This window comes from Phoenix dactylifera, chromosome 1 (genome assembly GCF_051530095.1).
Source record: "Phoenix dactylifera cultivar Ajwa chromosome 1, Ajwa_hap1_PhDact_Kaust_v1.1, whole genome shotgun sequence".
Lineage (NCBI taxonomy): Eukaryota > Viridiplantae > Streptophyta > Magnoliopsida > Arecales > Arecaceae > Phoenix > Phoenix dactylifera.
The window spans coordinates 62,071,807-62,088,834 of record NC_143190.1 but is presented as its reverse complement, the minus strand read 5'-3'; the positions used below and the strand labels follow the sequence as shown (position 1 = coordinate 62,088,834).

The window sequence follows — 17,028 nt, the reverse complement described above, 5'->3', positions numbered from 1 at the left end:
GAAATTCAGCAACTTGAGCTCTTTCTAAAACAAAACTCTTAATTTTAATATAAGTGTCAATCTGCTCATGCTCAATGTTTTGTAATCATCAAAAAGAGGAAGATTGAGGATAATAGTGTTATTTCGATGATTAACACAACCATTGAAGGAATATGAAATTAATAATATAATTTAACGTGATACATCACTAATGAATACGACACCCTCGATACATTCATGATATATTAAGAGAATGAGATCAAGACGTCTTCCAATGATTAACAACGAGATAAAATTTATAGTAGAAAAGGGATAGATTCTTAATTCTAATTCAGCAAAGTTTCAAGTGAAATATACTATTAAGGGCAAAATAGTGATTTTTATTGTTAAGAGTATGTAGCTCTATCGTGGCATACACTCAAAATTGCTTGAAATATGTTTCATTGATTATATGAATTAGTCTAACCTTAAGATGCAGGAAAGTGTTGATTGAGTTGACCCAAGCTAAGTGGAGTCGACCCTGGCAAATCATGGAACCATCTGGCACACCCCTGCAAAAATGGCACAGATGAACAGTAAGTGGAGTCGACCCCATGTATCTTTGAGCCGACCCCAGGTGAGGAGCCGACCCCAAAGAACCTTGAGCCGACCCCAGTTTGAAGCCTCAAGAAAATAACTCTCTGGAATTCACTGAGAGGGCCGACTTCAAGATTCCTTGAGCCGACCCCAGCTGGAGCCGACCCCAGGAACACTTGAGTCGACCCCAATGGAGCCGACCCCAACTGAACATGAGTCGACCCCAAAGTTATATGTTCAAAACCATGTCTCTGGAATCCCTGGAGGGTCGACCCTAATCGAACTTGAGTCGACCCCACTGTAGCATGGGTCGACTCCAAGAAAGTTTGAGTCGGCCCTAGTGAAAACAGCCAAAAATAAAGGTTTTGTGATTCCTGAGAAGGCCGACCCCACTGTAGCAAGGGTCGACCCCAGAGAAAGCTGGGTCGACCCCAGAGGAAGTTGAGTCGACCCCAAGTCTGATGAACAGTAAGTTGAGTCGACCCTAGGAAAGTTTGGGTCGACCCCAGCACGGGCAAGGGCATAACGGCTAGTTCTACAGAAGTATTTTTTGACCTTCCAACGGCTAGTAACGGATAGTTTTTCAAATCTAACCAATGGGGAGTGACCAATAGAGGTGAGCAAGTATTTAAAGTGACACTATTCATCAGAGGAAGCATCTTTTGCCAAGAAATCAAAGTTCATTCAAGAAAAAGCAAGCCCTAGCATCCTTCATCAAGGTTCTCCATTTAAGTCTCAAAAAGAAGGTGGTTGAGCAATCTGAGTGTGCATTCAACAGCTCCACCAAACCATTGTGAAGTGAAGGAACCTTGGCAAAGAAGAGAAGAGCATCCTCAAAGCGATAACTATTTTCTCATCTCTTCTATTAGTGTAAAATTGTTATATTTGCTCTTTTAGGAGTTTCAAACTCTTTCTTCTTTATTACTTTGTAAGGTTTGTTGGTGAGCCCGTAAAACCAATGGTGAAGGTTTGTTGGTGAACCCGCAAAACCAACATAGGTTTTTGGTGATCCCGAAAAACCAAAGTGTAAAGGTTTTTGAATTGTGAGCTCAGAAAACAATCCAACTGTAATCCGCGGGATTATAGTGAATTCGCAAGGGGACGCTTGGAGAGTGGACGTAGGTGCTTAGGAGAGCACCGAACCACTATACTTCTTGTGTGTTTGTATTGTGTATTGTTCTAACTTCACTACACGCACTCAATTAATATTAACTAAACCACTCACTCATCAATTGATTTAATTAAAGGATTAAAAATTTAGAAAAACCAATTCACCCCCCTCTTGGCTTGTCACCTTGGGCAACAAACCACCTCGAGGGTTCCAAAGTATCAAGGAGCATTGCAAATGGGGCTGGCCCGTACGCGCATCCCAGGCACATGGAAGGCGCATCTTGGCCGTCTGTGTGTGCGTTAGGCCGCGCGCGCTTGGCAATCTTGCTCGTACGCGCAGTTTTCCTACAAGCTGGAATGCGCCCGTGTGCCCAACCGCAGCCAATCACGGCCAAACCAATCTAACCACAGCCAACCGCAGCCATGGGTGCCCAGCAACTGCATCCAGCCTTACAGCCTATAAATAGCTTTGAGAGGCTATAGTACGGAGCATTCCGATGGGTCAAGTAATCTGTGTAAAATCTTCTTGTGAGGGTCGGCCTTAGGGCTTGGGCTAGGGAGAGCCACATCAAGTTCTCACTAGATTGGGCCAGCAGAGGATTTCCTCCTCTGCTAGATTACGCTATTAGGGATCCCCTCTGAATGCTTAGTAGATTGGGCTAGTGCGGGTGCCTTGTTATACCCTACTAAATTTATTTGTGAGCATTTGTACTTTGTTCATTTGCATTCAAGTTAAATGAAAAACCCCTTTGCTTTCATTTTTCATCCGTCTGAGTGAATGATCCAACCAAACTGAGCGTAGGAATTTGACCCACCTGGTCAGAACTACCAGGCTTGTGCCCATCAACGGATTGCTTCTCAGAGTTTTTCCTGCATGATCTAACTAGCCTTCAGGGATTGGGCAGCCCATGGCCATATTTTTATGGACCTGGCTGATGTTAGAACTCAAACTTTTGGTCCAAGTTAAAATTGGTCCAGGCTTGGCCCAATAAGGTACGAGTCCAATAGTCTACTTCGGTCCAACCTGAAATTTACGTAGCGAATGTGTTTGGCATATATGCTGTGTTTTCTGAAAATATATGATTAAATCTTGCTTGCTACGTAAGTGACGGTTTTTACTTGTTTTAAATGTATTTACAAGTGAAACTTTTCACATAAGTTATCGATTCATATCTCAGAATATAAATGTATTGAAAAGATGATACGAGAGTGTTCTTTGCTTGGAATTTTATTATGTTACTAAAAGTAGAATCACAAGTTTCTTGTAATTCATTTTATAAATTTAAAAATTATCAAAAACATGGACATAAATTTAAGTTGGTTTGAAGGTAGTCCAAGAAGCCTAGCCCATTCAAGCTAACATGTAACATAGCCCGATTTCAGCTTGAATAACCTGGGTTAAGTATAGGTTGAGCTGAGTTTGAACCAGGTGTCTAATAACCTTGGTTGATCCTAAGACCACGCATCATCCAATGTGCATCCCTACTAACCGTTATCTAGCATTCTCTTGCCCTACTTTTCCCTAATCAACCCATTTTACTTCAACTTAGACTTAATACTAAAAGTTCCTTAAAATAGAAGTTAAACATGACTTGACCTATATAATTGCGATTAAAGATATCTTGTGTACTCTATTTCCATAACTGATGGTGCCCAAGCAAATGCAATAAAACTTAACCTGATTCTCCCCATAAAAAAGCTTTAACTATCTCAAAGTTCCGATCTGAATTCGATTTATTTTAAACATATCAGAAGGTTTAATAAAATCTGACTCAAACTTAATTCTTTTCTGCAAGAAAATGAAAAAAGAAAACAGAAAACCTTCACCCAGAAACAACCAATATACGGAACTCAATCTTATATTTTAGTAAGCTGAACCATCGATAACATTGAGATCTGCCTGCCTTGCATTATTTAATTATGGAAACTTAACATCTCTCAACGTCCTTCTATTCGGTCAATGTATGTCCAAGAAATAGACATCTCAAATTTGTTGTCAAGTGAAGGGTTTTCTGACTATCTTGCAATATAATCTTGGCTGATAGTTGAGGTTGTGGCTTTCCCAAGAAATTTCTTAGGGCCAGACCCCTATCGCCGCCGCCGCCGCCATTAGCAAAAGGTCTCGTGATTCTCTTGCAATATAATCTTGGCTGATAGTTGAGGCTGCGGCCTCCCTAAGAAAATTCTTAGGCCCTGGCCTTGCTATTGCTACCGCCACCACCACGATAATTCAAATAATAAGTTCATACCAAATCTACTATACTAAACCCGATCCTATACTGAACTGAGTCCGAGTCCGAACAAATTAGCTAAACCCTGATATTAGCCAGATCATACCAAATTGAACCCATCCTATACGATCAAGTTCACATGCATGACTCAAAGCAGGTTTTTCAGCCATAAAGTCGTTTCGATGCAAAATTTAGACCTCCAGTTTACATTTGAGTTGAAGATGTGTTGATGTGGAAGGGCCGACCGAGTCCAATTTCTCAACCTAAACAGAACTTTGTAATCTGACTCAAATCCCATTGTTGGAAGCTCTTATCAAGGCTTGGGCCAGGCCTAGGCCTTGACAGCCTGCCGATATTTATCTTGACAAAATCCCATTGTAGAACGGGTCAACGCATACTAACCAGTCTATTTATTCTTTCAAGTTTGTTGTGAATTGGTTTCATTGTTTCTGGTTAAATTTAGCTTGTCCAAGTAACATCTCGTGTGTTTTTTTTTCAATTATCTAGACGAAGAAATGACCTGATCTACATGGCATTAGTCATTGTTTATGAACTCCTATATTTTGCACAAGTCTGTGTCCATGCACTACTTCGCCAACTCTTCCATGAAGAAAAAATTAAGAAAAATTAATACAGCCCATTTTAATAAAAACCTTTTAGCTTGTGAGGCAAAGAGTAAATCGATACTAGCATCTTATCTTTTTATTTATTATTTATGATTATTATTATTATTAGTTTGAGTTTGGGGGAGGGCAAACCACCTCAATTTATTTATTTATTTATTTATTTATTTATCTATTTTTTATTTTTGCTTAGACGGGCGTCTCACAGTACGCGAGTACAGAGATATCTAATAAAATCAGAAAATAATATATCACGGAGTGCCGTGGGCAGCTCTTTTCCTACGTCTGCAAAATGTCGCCTGAATGATTGGCCACAAAATGCTGGCATTCTTATCAAATGGAGATAGCTTCCTATGCAGGACGACGTTGCTTTAGTGTATACATGCAAAGAAGTTCCTACGAGCTAAAGGCCATCTATCCATTGTGTTGCTTTTCTTAAACCAAGTCATCAAGTCGCATGCATCAACTGCGTGGTCAAGAGTAACCAACGGCCATATATTTTCACATGAAAAGCAACATGAAACAGTGACAATTTGGATGCCCATAATAAATTCTTAAAGCACGTACAGAATTAGGAAGTCTATGGCCCCACTGTTCATGTACAACATGTAACACTGCCTAGCCTTAGAGAAACAGACCAGATGGTGGCCAAAGCCTAATGGTCACCAAAACCTTAACTTGCCTAAAATCACTTTATGAACCTTGTCCCTCCATTTATCTAAACCCCAGGCTCACTTTTTGTATTCAAATCCTTCTGTTCCACATTGGCTCAATATATTTTTGCCTTCACATCCTCACCAATAATTGGTGCCAATGCAGCGGCCATTAACCATCACCCTTTACAGCTCCAGAAAGTAAATTGGATGCGCTTCAACTGAATATAACTTATCAAAGAAAGAAGAATCCCTTTTTTAATAGAAAAAGGGGTGGTGTCACTTCTTGTTCCATTTTTTTTGTAATGCAGCAAATGGGTGGTGTCACTTCACCAAGCTTTATACTCTCCTCTTTAATCGAGCGAACCAGAGCGGTTTTTGGAAGTGGAGCAGGGAGCGCTCGCATGGCCTATCACACCCAAACGAGACAAACGACCATGGTTGAGTCGAGGCTTGTGAAATGTACCAGCCCACAGAATATATCCATCATGGCATCACAAAGTGGAACAAAGTAGGGAGACGAGAGGAGTCTATAGGTAGTGCAACATTCACCATATATTCCCTCCAAGGGATAGAACTGATCTCTTTCTCTCTTTTAGCTTTCTTGGATGCGTGCTTGGTTGTGGATGAAGTGGGATACATAATGTGGTAGGTTTTGATGTCTAGTGCATTGCACCTGGTAGAGAGGACACCTGCTTCAATTTTATTGGTTTTAGGTCGTTCTTTTGCTCGTCTTTTGAACATATTTGGGTTGGTTTTAGCTTTCTGGTTCGCTTCGAGGTGTGCAACGTTGGGCTGAGAATAGGTTAGTTGATGAAGCTCTTACTCTTTCTTTTCATAGGTAGCTGAGTTCTTTCTGCCAGGCTTTTGGCATAAGTGTCTTCATTAGATATGGAAAGAAAATCTCTCACAGATCGCATATCTTGTATGTTGTAGGATCTATCTAGTTAAGGATAGAGCATTTCTTTCCCTTCTTTCCCCTTTTCTCTGTACATACATATAGAAAAAGTATATAAGAGTATTATGTCGGCTTTTTGACTATGTGACATATATACTAGAAAAATAAGCAAGTGCTTGGTCGAACTGGATCCATGATTTTTTTGGTTGGCTTCAATATCAACATGTACAGCATGCTTGGTGGAGAGGATATCCATTTCAACTTAATTAGCTTTCAAATCATCTTTCTTCTCCCTTTCAAACACAGGCTGGCTGGAATGAGCTTTATGATTTTTATAGAGTTCAGCAATATCAAGGCAAACAATCGCCAGCTGATGGAGCACTTGTTCCTGCTTTTTATTGGTATTTGGTTGCTTTCTACGTGGTTCATGGTACCAGTATCTTCCTTGGATATGGAAAAAAGTCTCTCTTGGATAGAACACACATAATTTGAGGTAGAATTTTTCTAATTAGGATTAAAAGCTATTTATTTCTTGTAGCATTTTTTAGTTTTTTATACGAACGGCCAGAAGACATAGAGGGCTCATTTTCAATGTGGCTAATCAAAATTTATATCTTAAAAATAGAGGCAGCTATTTTTATTATAAAAAAAAACTAAGGTGGATGCTTGGGCAGAGTAGGATCCAATTCAACTCATTGATCTCTCATTTTTGTCCAGTTTACCTTGGAGATAAGATGATGATATCCAAATTAGCTACTTTATCTATTTTTCTTCAAAGAAAAAGTTTGCTCTTTTACCCCAACGGAAGGAAGTTTGTTTATATTCTACGTGGCATGGTATGAATGTTTTAGTAAAGCCATGTACAGTTTTTTTTTTCTTTGCTAGAGAAGTTGTTTTGCAAAGGATAATTGCAATGTACGTATACAGGGCCATGTATGTCTGGGTAAACCGTATGTATATGGGGCCATGGATTAGATACCATATGTACATGGGTCTGGGTAAAGACATATGATTATCCATCATGCTGAAAGCATTGCTTAAGATCATATGATGATAATTGCAAAGTTGGTTTACCTCGACAAAACTGTAATGGCTGATTGAGGTGCAATGGAGGTTTCTTTACAGCTTAGCCAGTTGAACTAATGATGCTAGTACTTGACATGCTTTTATGCAGCCACCAATTATGAGATACGTACCGCAATGGCATTCGCCCACTTTGGCCATGCTATTTGCATGATGTAGCAGCATCACACCATGGCCATGCTATTTGCATGATGGAAGACATGGCCATGGTGTGATGCTGCTACCCAGGTGCGTGCATTGATAGATTGTATCTAATATTGGCATGGCCATGGAAGACATGGTCTTGGTTTTAGGTTAATCGATGCATACCTCTAGTGATGTTACCCCAGCATGCTAGGACCTCATGGGTGATCTACAGGCTTTGAAAATCCATACATGCAATGCTGATTACTAATACACCGAGAGAGAGAGAGAGAGAGATTTAGACGAGCAAATCTTTGCTTTTACAAGTTGGGAATGTCCACTAATTTCTTCTGCTCCATGTCGTTTGTCTTGGTCGAAGAAAAGGACATTGGAGTTGGTTTCGATTGGTGTATAATGCGATGAAACCAACCAGACAAATATGAATGGATAAAGACAATATTAATGGCTTATTAATTTGGATGGTTGAACTGAAAATTCTATTGAATTTATAGATTGAGCCAGTATAATTAGCAAAATTATAGGATTGCAGACTGCGCTAGGCCTATATTCATAAATACTCGAGAATAGCTTCAGAAGCTGAGGTTCTTTTTTTTCTATAAGATTTGGGCTAGCACATTCCCAAGTTGTTTCCGATACTTATAAATATAGGTCTAGCCCAACTTATAATTCAATGATTTTGCTGGTTATACTGGTCCAATCAATGAATCTAATATGATTTTCGGTCTAATCATCCAAACAGACTTTTATAGTTCTAAATTTTATAGGCATCGTGTTAATTTATATGGTGGTGATTGGCCTACCACATGTGATTGCAAGCAAAAGTGAACTGGGCTCTATTTTGTCGGGGGTTGACTGGTCTACGCGTTCAAGTGGAGCTTCGGTTTTGATCTCCATAAACATGACCATCCATGTCTCAAGCTAAACCAAGCTTCTCCACGCTTTTACGGGCGCACTAACATCTAATTTGACACGTTAACATGATGCACCTCAAAATATTTTCTATCTTTATTGTTCTTCATCCGCACGTTAGAGTATATTTGATCCTTACTCCCTTGCGATTGGTTTGAGAATAAGAAAAAATGGAATGGGAATTGTTATTCCTACTAAAATAGTTATTTCAGTTCATATTTGGTTGGAATTCTTCATCTCTTGTAGCTGTAGCATTCTTGCCCATGTAACAAAGGGAGCAGGGATTGTCCTTTAAACAATAACAAGGTTTACTTGTAATAACTATTCTCCTCATATTTCTCCTTTCCTAACAATAATTCGTTTTGCAAGAATAACAGTTATTCCAACCTTTTACTTGAATTATCAAACACATCATTGCTAAAGAACCTGTTATCTTGAGCCTTTATCCAAACACCGAGACTTGCTGATCTACGCAATATTATGTGACATTTCTATTATTGGAAACTATCCAACTAGAACTAGGAGCCTATAAGCTTAAGCTTTTGGGACAAGTGGTGATTTTGACACATAAGAGTACCTGTCAAAGATTAGAAAGATATTAGTTGATGAGTAACAGTTAAGTTCAGCATCCATCATCTGTTTCGAAGTTAGTGCACACTTCTGCAATCAGCCATTGCAACAGCAAGTAAGTCTGCAGGGTGTTCATCAAAGCAAGTAAAGTTAATTTCTCCTGTTAAAGCTAAATTTGCCAGAAGGTCAGAAGCTTGAGATACCATAAACCATTGCATGGTTGATTTCCGGTGCTGAATATCATTTAGTAGAGGAGATTAGTGACGCCTGCATAATGAAGGATTGGCTATCCAATTAATGATAGTTAGGGCATCTTCTTCCAACAAAAGGGATGCGCCTGCAATTCAACAACAGCAACGTACAGAACCATCCAAGCATCTATAAGCTAGCTTGAGGAACTGAGGATAGAAGTAGTTGTCTACCTCCAGCTCCAATAACCCGACTTGTATATTCTCGAATTGCTACCAAGCTGCAGCATTGGTTTCTCTATTACAACAGCATCAAAATTGATTCTAAGAACTCCTAAAGGAGGGAGCAACTACGACACCTGGATAAATACTGAACACCACCCCAATACCTTATAAAGCAGGCCGCCTTTCTAACCAGTTGAGTGTGATAAGGAGTGGCTGCAGGAAGATTCTTTCATTACGGCCCACATAACACAAGCAAACAAAGCTCTCATTCATGCATCGACCTAAGCCATAAAGATTGAAGAAGAAAGCTATGTCTGCTACCTATGCGCTGCAGCTGACCCAAGAACTAGCTGCAAAAAACACTGGATACCTCTACTATATCACTGAATCACAACAAAGATATCCTTCATGACTGATACCTCTACCATGCAAAAGTTTTTTTTACAAGACAACCGACGCTATAACAATCTCCATCAGAAGATTTTCTCCCTCACTGGCATCTTTAATTTTCAAATTCATCTAAAATTATATGGAGTTTCAGCTGGTATATATAAGGTTTAATCAATCCATACATGCTTTTTTTTCTTTCGATAAGAACGGCATTCATATAGCTCTTATATGACTACAGTCTGCTAAGTCAAAAGTAATAAAATGATATAAGGAAGAAGAAATCTCAGTGGCACTAGTTCAAAAAATTTCTTCATAGTGCCGAGCCATGTAGAAGATGACCCGGTCTATAATTTTGTTCTCTTCTGATATATATGCTTTTAATCATGCATTGCAGCTATTATATCTTTTCTCATGCGAAGTGCATGTGCCAGCGGCGAGCACCTGTCATGGTTCATGCACGCGAGCTCCTGCACATAACTATTGCTGATCCCCGCCTTGTTGCAGAGTCACATGGCGGGTCCTGCGTTGGTTGTTAAAATTGGGCATTCCGGGCGTCGTCCTCTCTCTCTCTCTCTCTCTCTCTCTCTCTCTAGCTACGAGACAAGGAAGATTCGAGAAAGCACCAAGGTGGGGATATTAATAATTTATTAGTTTATGCTGAAATAACGGGGGGCAGTTGTTGTGGATAAGGAATTTTCTTCAGAGGCAGGGAAATAATTAACTCCACCACCTGGGTAACCGGGCGTCGGTTCCACAATCGAAACGTCGATTTGTAGCGGCCGTCGATCTAGAGGAATCGACGGTCTGGATGGCCTCTGCCGTGGAGGAAAGGCCGGCTGCAGCCGGAGAGAAAGCAGCACAAAAACAGAAGAGAAAGACAAGGGGGTGGACGGTGGAGGGAGAGAGAGAGAGAGAGGTGAGACCATTAATTGCACTCGCTCTCTTCACCTCTGGCCCATGCATTCATTGCAGCCGGCTGAGACAAATGGGTAGTCAAACAAAACTGATTGCTTTTACACTAGTGCCCTCCATCCTTTGCACAAAACTACAAAACTTCCTCTGTTTACATAAACACCTTTTGACTGTTGTTGGGGCAGTACTAATGATAAAATATTTGCTGAAGATATTCATCCTTAATTGTATTTCTTGATTAATGAATTACATGGTTCAAATCCATTTATATTTAGTCTTGGTTTAAAATTTAGTTTTAGAATAACATATTTCTAAATCAAGTCAAGTTGCATGGGCTGATGTAGATATAGATCCGAACTTCCAAAATTAGGTCAAGGTTAAAGTCAATCCTTGATAAACTTTTAAGTAAAAATCTTTCTAATATGAGCAATCAAGAAATGCATGGAATTAAGCTATTTTATGTATTTTATAAAAAAATATTTGCTATATCTTGATATCTCTTCATGAGAAAAAAAATAATTTATTGAAATACTTGAAGCATTATTATCAATCTAGCTTGAATATGCAAATTAATCTTCAAATAACAAGATTGAAGTAATATTCTACCAATCTTACAATGTAAGCAATATATTTATCTTTTTCTAACATCTAAATATAGTAACTTTGGGATGTTCCATTCCAAAATTCTCATGTTTCCTTGAAAGGTTACCCAACCTACTTTTTAATATTTTATTTTAGTCAGGTTATATCATATGAAGAGATATAAGCTTAAGCCTAAATAAAACCCAGGTGTATATGTAGACCACCAACTCTCATTTAGTCAAGGATCCATATTGTGGCCCTATGACAAGTAGTCCTAATTAAAATTACTGTCCAGTGACTTCAAAGACCTCTCATCTTTTATTAATCGATGACATAAATTAAATAATAATTATTATTCAACCATTGCTCTAATTATAATGGCTGTCATAACACAAATAATTATTAGGGTAAAGCATGCTACATAAAACCTATCCTATTCGAATTAAAAAAAAAAAAACTTTTTGAATATAAACATTATTTGTGCCAATAAAAAATATTTTTCACATGATAAATTGTTATGCCAACTAAAAGAAATTGCTCTTTCTTTCAAGCAAACAATTCCACTATTTTTGGGAAAAAAAATTGACTTCTGCCCTTTTGTTGTGATAACAAATGATAGTTGTGATTATTTTTAATCTCATCAGATACTCCCACAATAACATTACGACCATGAAACTACCATGAAGGTAAGTGAGTGTAAAACTTTGATTAGGGGTAGTAGTGATCCTAAGAAGAAGCGGTGGCATTTTAGTAGATGCTTGGAGAGGCGAGGGCAGATGGTGAGGGAGTTGATTGTCCGGTGTGGAAGCGAGGACAACGTGGGCGCTGCCCCCTGCCCGGCTCCCGTCTTTATATCGCGTCCGAAGGCGATGTTCCACACACGAGAAGAGGGGTGGTCCGACGCGACCGCAGCGACCGTCCCTCGAGATTCCTCTCCACTACCGCTACTCTTATTGCTGCTGCCTGTCTGAATGAATCCATAGAGGACAAACAAGCAAGAGAAGAGAGAAGAATTCCCGCAACGAAGAAGAGATAAGCTTGCTCCCTAGTGGCGACAAAGGGGGAGGGAGAGATCGGCTTTTCTTCTTCTTCTTCTTCTTTTTCGATCAAGAGAGAGCGTAAAATGGTTGGGGAGAGAGGGAGGGGCGGAGATCTGGAGGTGGGGGCGGGCGGGTGGTGGTCCGACGAGGTGAGCGGCCACGGGTGTAGGCAGATGGAGGTGGAGCTCGTTCGGCGGCACCACCGTCATGAGCTAAGGGAGAACCAGTGCAGCTCCACTCTCGTCAAGCACATCAGGGCCCCCGTCCATCTCGTGAGATCTCTTTCCCCCTCTCTTTTTCCTCCTTATCTTTTTTATTGGGATTCTTGAGGAGCTTCTTGGATTGGATTCCGAGAAAGATGAGATCTTTCAAGGGTTTTCCACGGCTTCTTTTGTGAATTTTTTGGGAAAATTTGATCTCTTGTCGCAGTTTTCCGGGCCAAAGAAAAAAAAAAAAAAACCACTAACTCTAGGTCTTCTGTTCTATACCAGTTATGAGATATAACTCAACAGATTGAATGAATCTGGTTATCTCTGGGCTCCCAAAAATCTTGATTTCATAAATTTGAAGGAAAAAAAAAGAAGCATTTTTGTAAAAGAAAATAGTCTCTCCGGCCGTAATATGATGGTTTCTTGCCCCAATTTATCTGAGATCTACCAGGAAAGCTTTGGCCTTGCTTTTCTTGTTGGCCGTGTTCTTGGTATGCTTTTAGAATTGGTGCTTCCATCATTCTTTCCGTTGTCGTGAGCTTTAATCATTTACGATTCTTTTTTTGGGAATAGGTGTGGTCACTCGTGAGGAGATTCGACCAGCCGCAGAAATACAAGCCCTTTGTGAGCAGATGCGTGGTGCAGGGCGATCTGGAGATTGGAAGTGTTCGAGAAGTGAATGTCAAGTCAGGGCTCCCGGCCACCACCAGCACAGAGCGTTTGGAACTCCTTGATGACGATGAGCACATCCTTAGCATCAAGATTGTTGGAGGAGATCACAGACTTAGGGTTTGATTCTCTTCCCAATTTCTTCTTCTCTTACATCGATCATGTTCATGTTTTCCGGCTATTGTTCTCCAGCTTAGCAGTAGATACTTTAGAGTGCTCTTCTTGGTGACCTCAAATCTATCAAGCAGAAGATAAAATGGATTAAACAGTAAGTATGACCCACCGAAGAAACATTATGGGATTTTTATATGGTTTTCACTTTCTGACTAGATTTGTTTGAGATTGCCCTTACATGTTTGAAATTAGTGTCATCTGCTGAAGCCAATTGTCTGCTCCATGCTCGGTGATTTACTCGTAAGTGTAGGGTGTTATTCATTTGCTGTCTCACATGTTCCCTTAAGATTGTTGTAACATTGAAACTTCAGATTTGGAGAAAAGCTCTGGAAATGATTTTGTCCATAAAAGATCTGAAAGCAGCCTTTGTTTCTTGTGCCTCAAATTTTATTCCAACTCTTGCTTAGATGCTTCCTTTCTTTTATTTCACTTGTAAAAGAGCATGTGGTCTCATAAATTCAGTTAATAACGCAATTGATTTTTTGGTGTACTTGCTTTTTCTGTATAACCTGGTGATCAAATTACTTATGCACTTATGGATTTTTTTTTTTTTTAGCTTCAGAGAATGTCAGGGTTTGTTCATCATTGTTGTGGTATCTTTATGTAGCAGATGATGATGATTCATCCTCTTGGAGGATGGTATTACCAAAAAAAAATCCACAATTTTCTTTGTTCTTGTGGAGAGATTTAAGTTATCATATTCAGACTATTTAATCCATCAAAACTTCTAAACAACGATTTCTCTTTGATTTTTCTAAAACTTCCTATGGTCGATTCAAAAGTGCTACTCCTTTGATCTTTCTTGCAGTCTTGTTTATCAAGCCATCTTTCGGTCAATATAATGTCTCGAGCACTTGTGGAAACGATGATAACTCCATATAATGACCAATAGCAATTATTTCCAAGTCTATTGCCAAAACATGGTAATTGTTCATGGGCTTGTGCAATGAGTTATGATGTATCTGTTGATTCCTCATTATCGGGTAACTAGCAACTAGGAACAAGTAACATAATGTGAAAATGATCCTGTTCCATTCCTCTATATCAGCAGTGCATTTGGATTTGCATGCTCTCTTTAGCAATTAAATGTGCTCATAGGAAGTGGAAAATTAGAGGAGGGTGAAAGCTCAATCATCAGGATTTGCTACTTAACAGCTATATTTGTTTAGTCTTGGTATGTTCAGTGATTATTCAATTCTCACATCGCTTTGCTTGGCAGAATTACTCTTCTGTTATAACTGTCCACCCTGAGATAATTGATGGGAGACCAGGGACCCTGGTGATCGAGTCGTTCGTGGTTGATGTGCCTGATGGAAACACCAAGGACGAGACATGCTACTTTGTGGAGGCCCTGATCAAGTGCAACCTCAAATCTTTGGCCAATGTGTCTGAGAGGTTGGCAGCGCAGGATGTCACACAAGCAATTGACTAATTCTGAGATGACGAGAGGTAGGTGGGAAACATGTAGATAGCTGCAGGCACCGATGTTTTGAGCTGATCCAATACTTTCTGAACTTTTTAAAATTGGACGGTGGTGGGATTTCGTAGTGCTTTACTGGCTGAAGTACCTTTTTTACTTTCTGGACCTCTTTATCTCCATTATCTGCCTTTATCGAAGGTTTGCAGTGGATGGCCTCCCTCTCTCTGGCTCTTCTGTATCAGGCTGTGGTGCTGCCTGTATATAATGTAGTTGAATTGGTCACTACGTAAATTTTGGTGAAGGCCGTCTATAGTATGACAAAGCAGCTGAACTATGTTTCAGGAAAAGGGGGAAAGGAGGACTAGTTTGTTAGGTGCTATGGCGCACAAGGGAGGCATGTAGATGCATGTACTAGACTATATTCTATTCTATTTTATAAATATAATAAAACTTCAGGACATGTTTTTGTGTATTTTTTATGTTAGATCTCTTTCTTTTCAGCAGCAATGCTTCTTTTTGTTTTACTTGCTGTTTGATTTGAATCACGGGTTTTTGGATGCTTTTTGTGATCTCGATGAGATTTGCAGGCTCCTGGCGTCTTTGGAACGTCTCATTCAGGTGTCAAATTTGTATATATTTTGTGAAAGTCCAGGAGAGTTGCAGAATAAGGTGGCCAACGGCCAAAAGTAAATACGCAGATGGGGCTTCATGTGGTTTGGAATAAAAAAAATCCTGATAGCTACGCAGGACCTCCTGCAAAAAAATTAGGTGGAATATTTTATTCAGAATCTGGTCTTGTATAAGTATCCTAAATTTATCAAGTGTATAAACGATACAAGGATAAGTACATGCTTACAAGCATTTTTTTTTAGGTTAAGAATTTAAATTCAATCAAATTTAATCATAAATATTAGAATTAGTCTATTGCTGATATTATTCAATTATGGTTAACTCTAAAAGAACTTATGCTGCACTATTTCTTAGTTACACACTTAAGCAGTGGATTTGTACAATAGTGTCACGAAGATCACATGTCGGATCATTTTTAGGTTTTCATCTAAAAATACTAGCTGCCTATTATTACTGATGTTTTTGGATCTTATACAAGTATCCAAATCTCTCTAGTGCATAACTGGTGTGGAATTAAATGAGTCCGATCCTCCCGTAAACGTAAATGGCATGTTGGTGCTGAAGCCGACAAATAGTGGCCTGAAAGTGGTCTCAATGTTTGACGGATGAACGGATAAGGTTCAGATGATAAGGCGTGGTGGCACGGGGTTTTGGGGCGAAGAGAGAGCTGATGGTGATTTGTGGCGGTCGTGAGTCTCACGGGCACAAAGCTTCTCTCTCAGACACACAACATAAGCTAAGCGATGGGTCTCTTGCATCTCCAGCTGCAAATAACTCTTACCCACTTGTGTGTAATTCAGCCTGCAGGACATTCTTGTAGTTCGAGTACGTGACTGGTTTTAATAGGCACGAATAGGCGGCCTAAGCGTAAAAATCACCCATTTTCCATGCGAATTTTCCTGACAGTTTAATGCAACATCTAAGAAGAGCTGGAGCTAATTACGAAAAGCATCCAATGCCTTGAAACTAGGAATTCTCTTAACTCTTTGAAAGAAACGTCATTGGAGCCAATTTAATTTGCTCATGTGTGCTGTCCGAGGGTCCTGCTACAAACAGGAAGCAGGGGTATGATCAGTGGGCCACCAGAGATGACCATTTCCAATGTGAGATCGACCTGATCCTTATCTGAAGTTCTAGCTCTTGAGCTACGTATGGGTCTAAACTAGGACCCAATCAGGTGAACAAGTTCTGAGTACAGATCATAGACCCTAACCGAGTTCTTGTTAATCTGGTCTGAAATAGCACTCTTAACTCAAGGCTCCCACTGGAGTCTTAAGGAGGTGACAGTCCCTGGGACGTGGAACCGTGCACGGCGAATGAATGCTTGGGCTGTTGAGCATCGTACCCCACTTTGTATTCTTGCCCATGCCAACCTCTGGTCCTAGAACAAGGCACGCGTGCTCCACCAGTCCTATTCTCAGCCTCTTTTTCTAGAACAAGGTACGCGTGCTCCACCAGTCCTATTCTCGTATTCTTTTTAACTTTTGCCTCTTGACGAGGGTCACTGGAGGTATACTTTTAGCTCCACATCGGTTATGCACTGGATAGATATCGAATATTTTTATAAGATCAAAAAATTCAAATAATATTTTACAGCTAGTTTTTTTTAATTGAGTTCCGAAATTGTCACAGCTCTTCCTTATTCAAAACTGCCTAGATGCAAGTAATGTGTGCCAGGAGCACAGTCGAATTTGGCTTTTTGCTTGGTCCTACGAAATGTTGTTGCGAATGAATTGATAGCCATCACTTGTGACCTGCCAACCTTGGAAAAAATATGCTACATTCTATATTTGGGTAGACTGCGGCATCACTT

General features: G+C 39.8%; 1 protein-coding gene across 1 annotated transcript; it reads left to right on the top strand.

The window, feature by feature from the left end:
• Positions 1–11,868: 11,868 nt before the first annotated feature.
• LOC103698527 (abscisic acid receptor PYL8-like) lies at positions 11,869–15,057 on the top strand. The gene is made up of 3 exons (XM_008780557.6): positions 11,869–12,385; positions 12,896–13,111; positions 14,385–15,057. The coding sequence occupies exons 1-3, from the start codon at positions 12,197–12,199 to the stop codon at positions 14,595–14,597; spliced, it is 618 nt and encodes a 205-aa protein (XP_008778779.1). The 5' UTR covers positions 11,869–12,196; the 3' UTR covers positions 14,598–15,057.
• Positions 15,058–17,028: the final 1,971 nt, after the last annotated feature.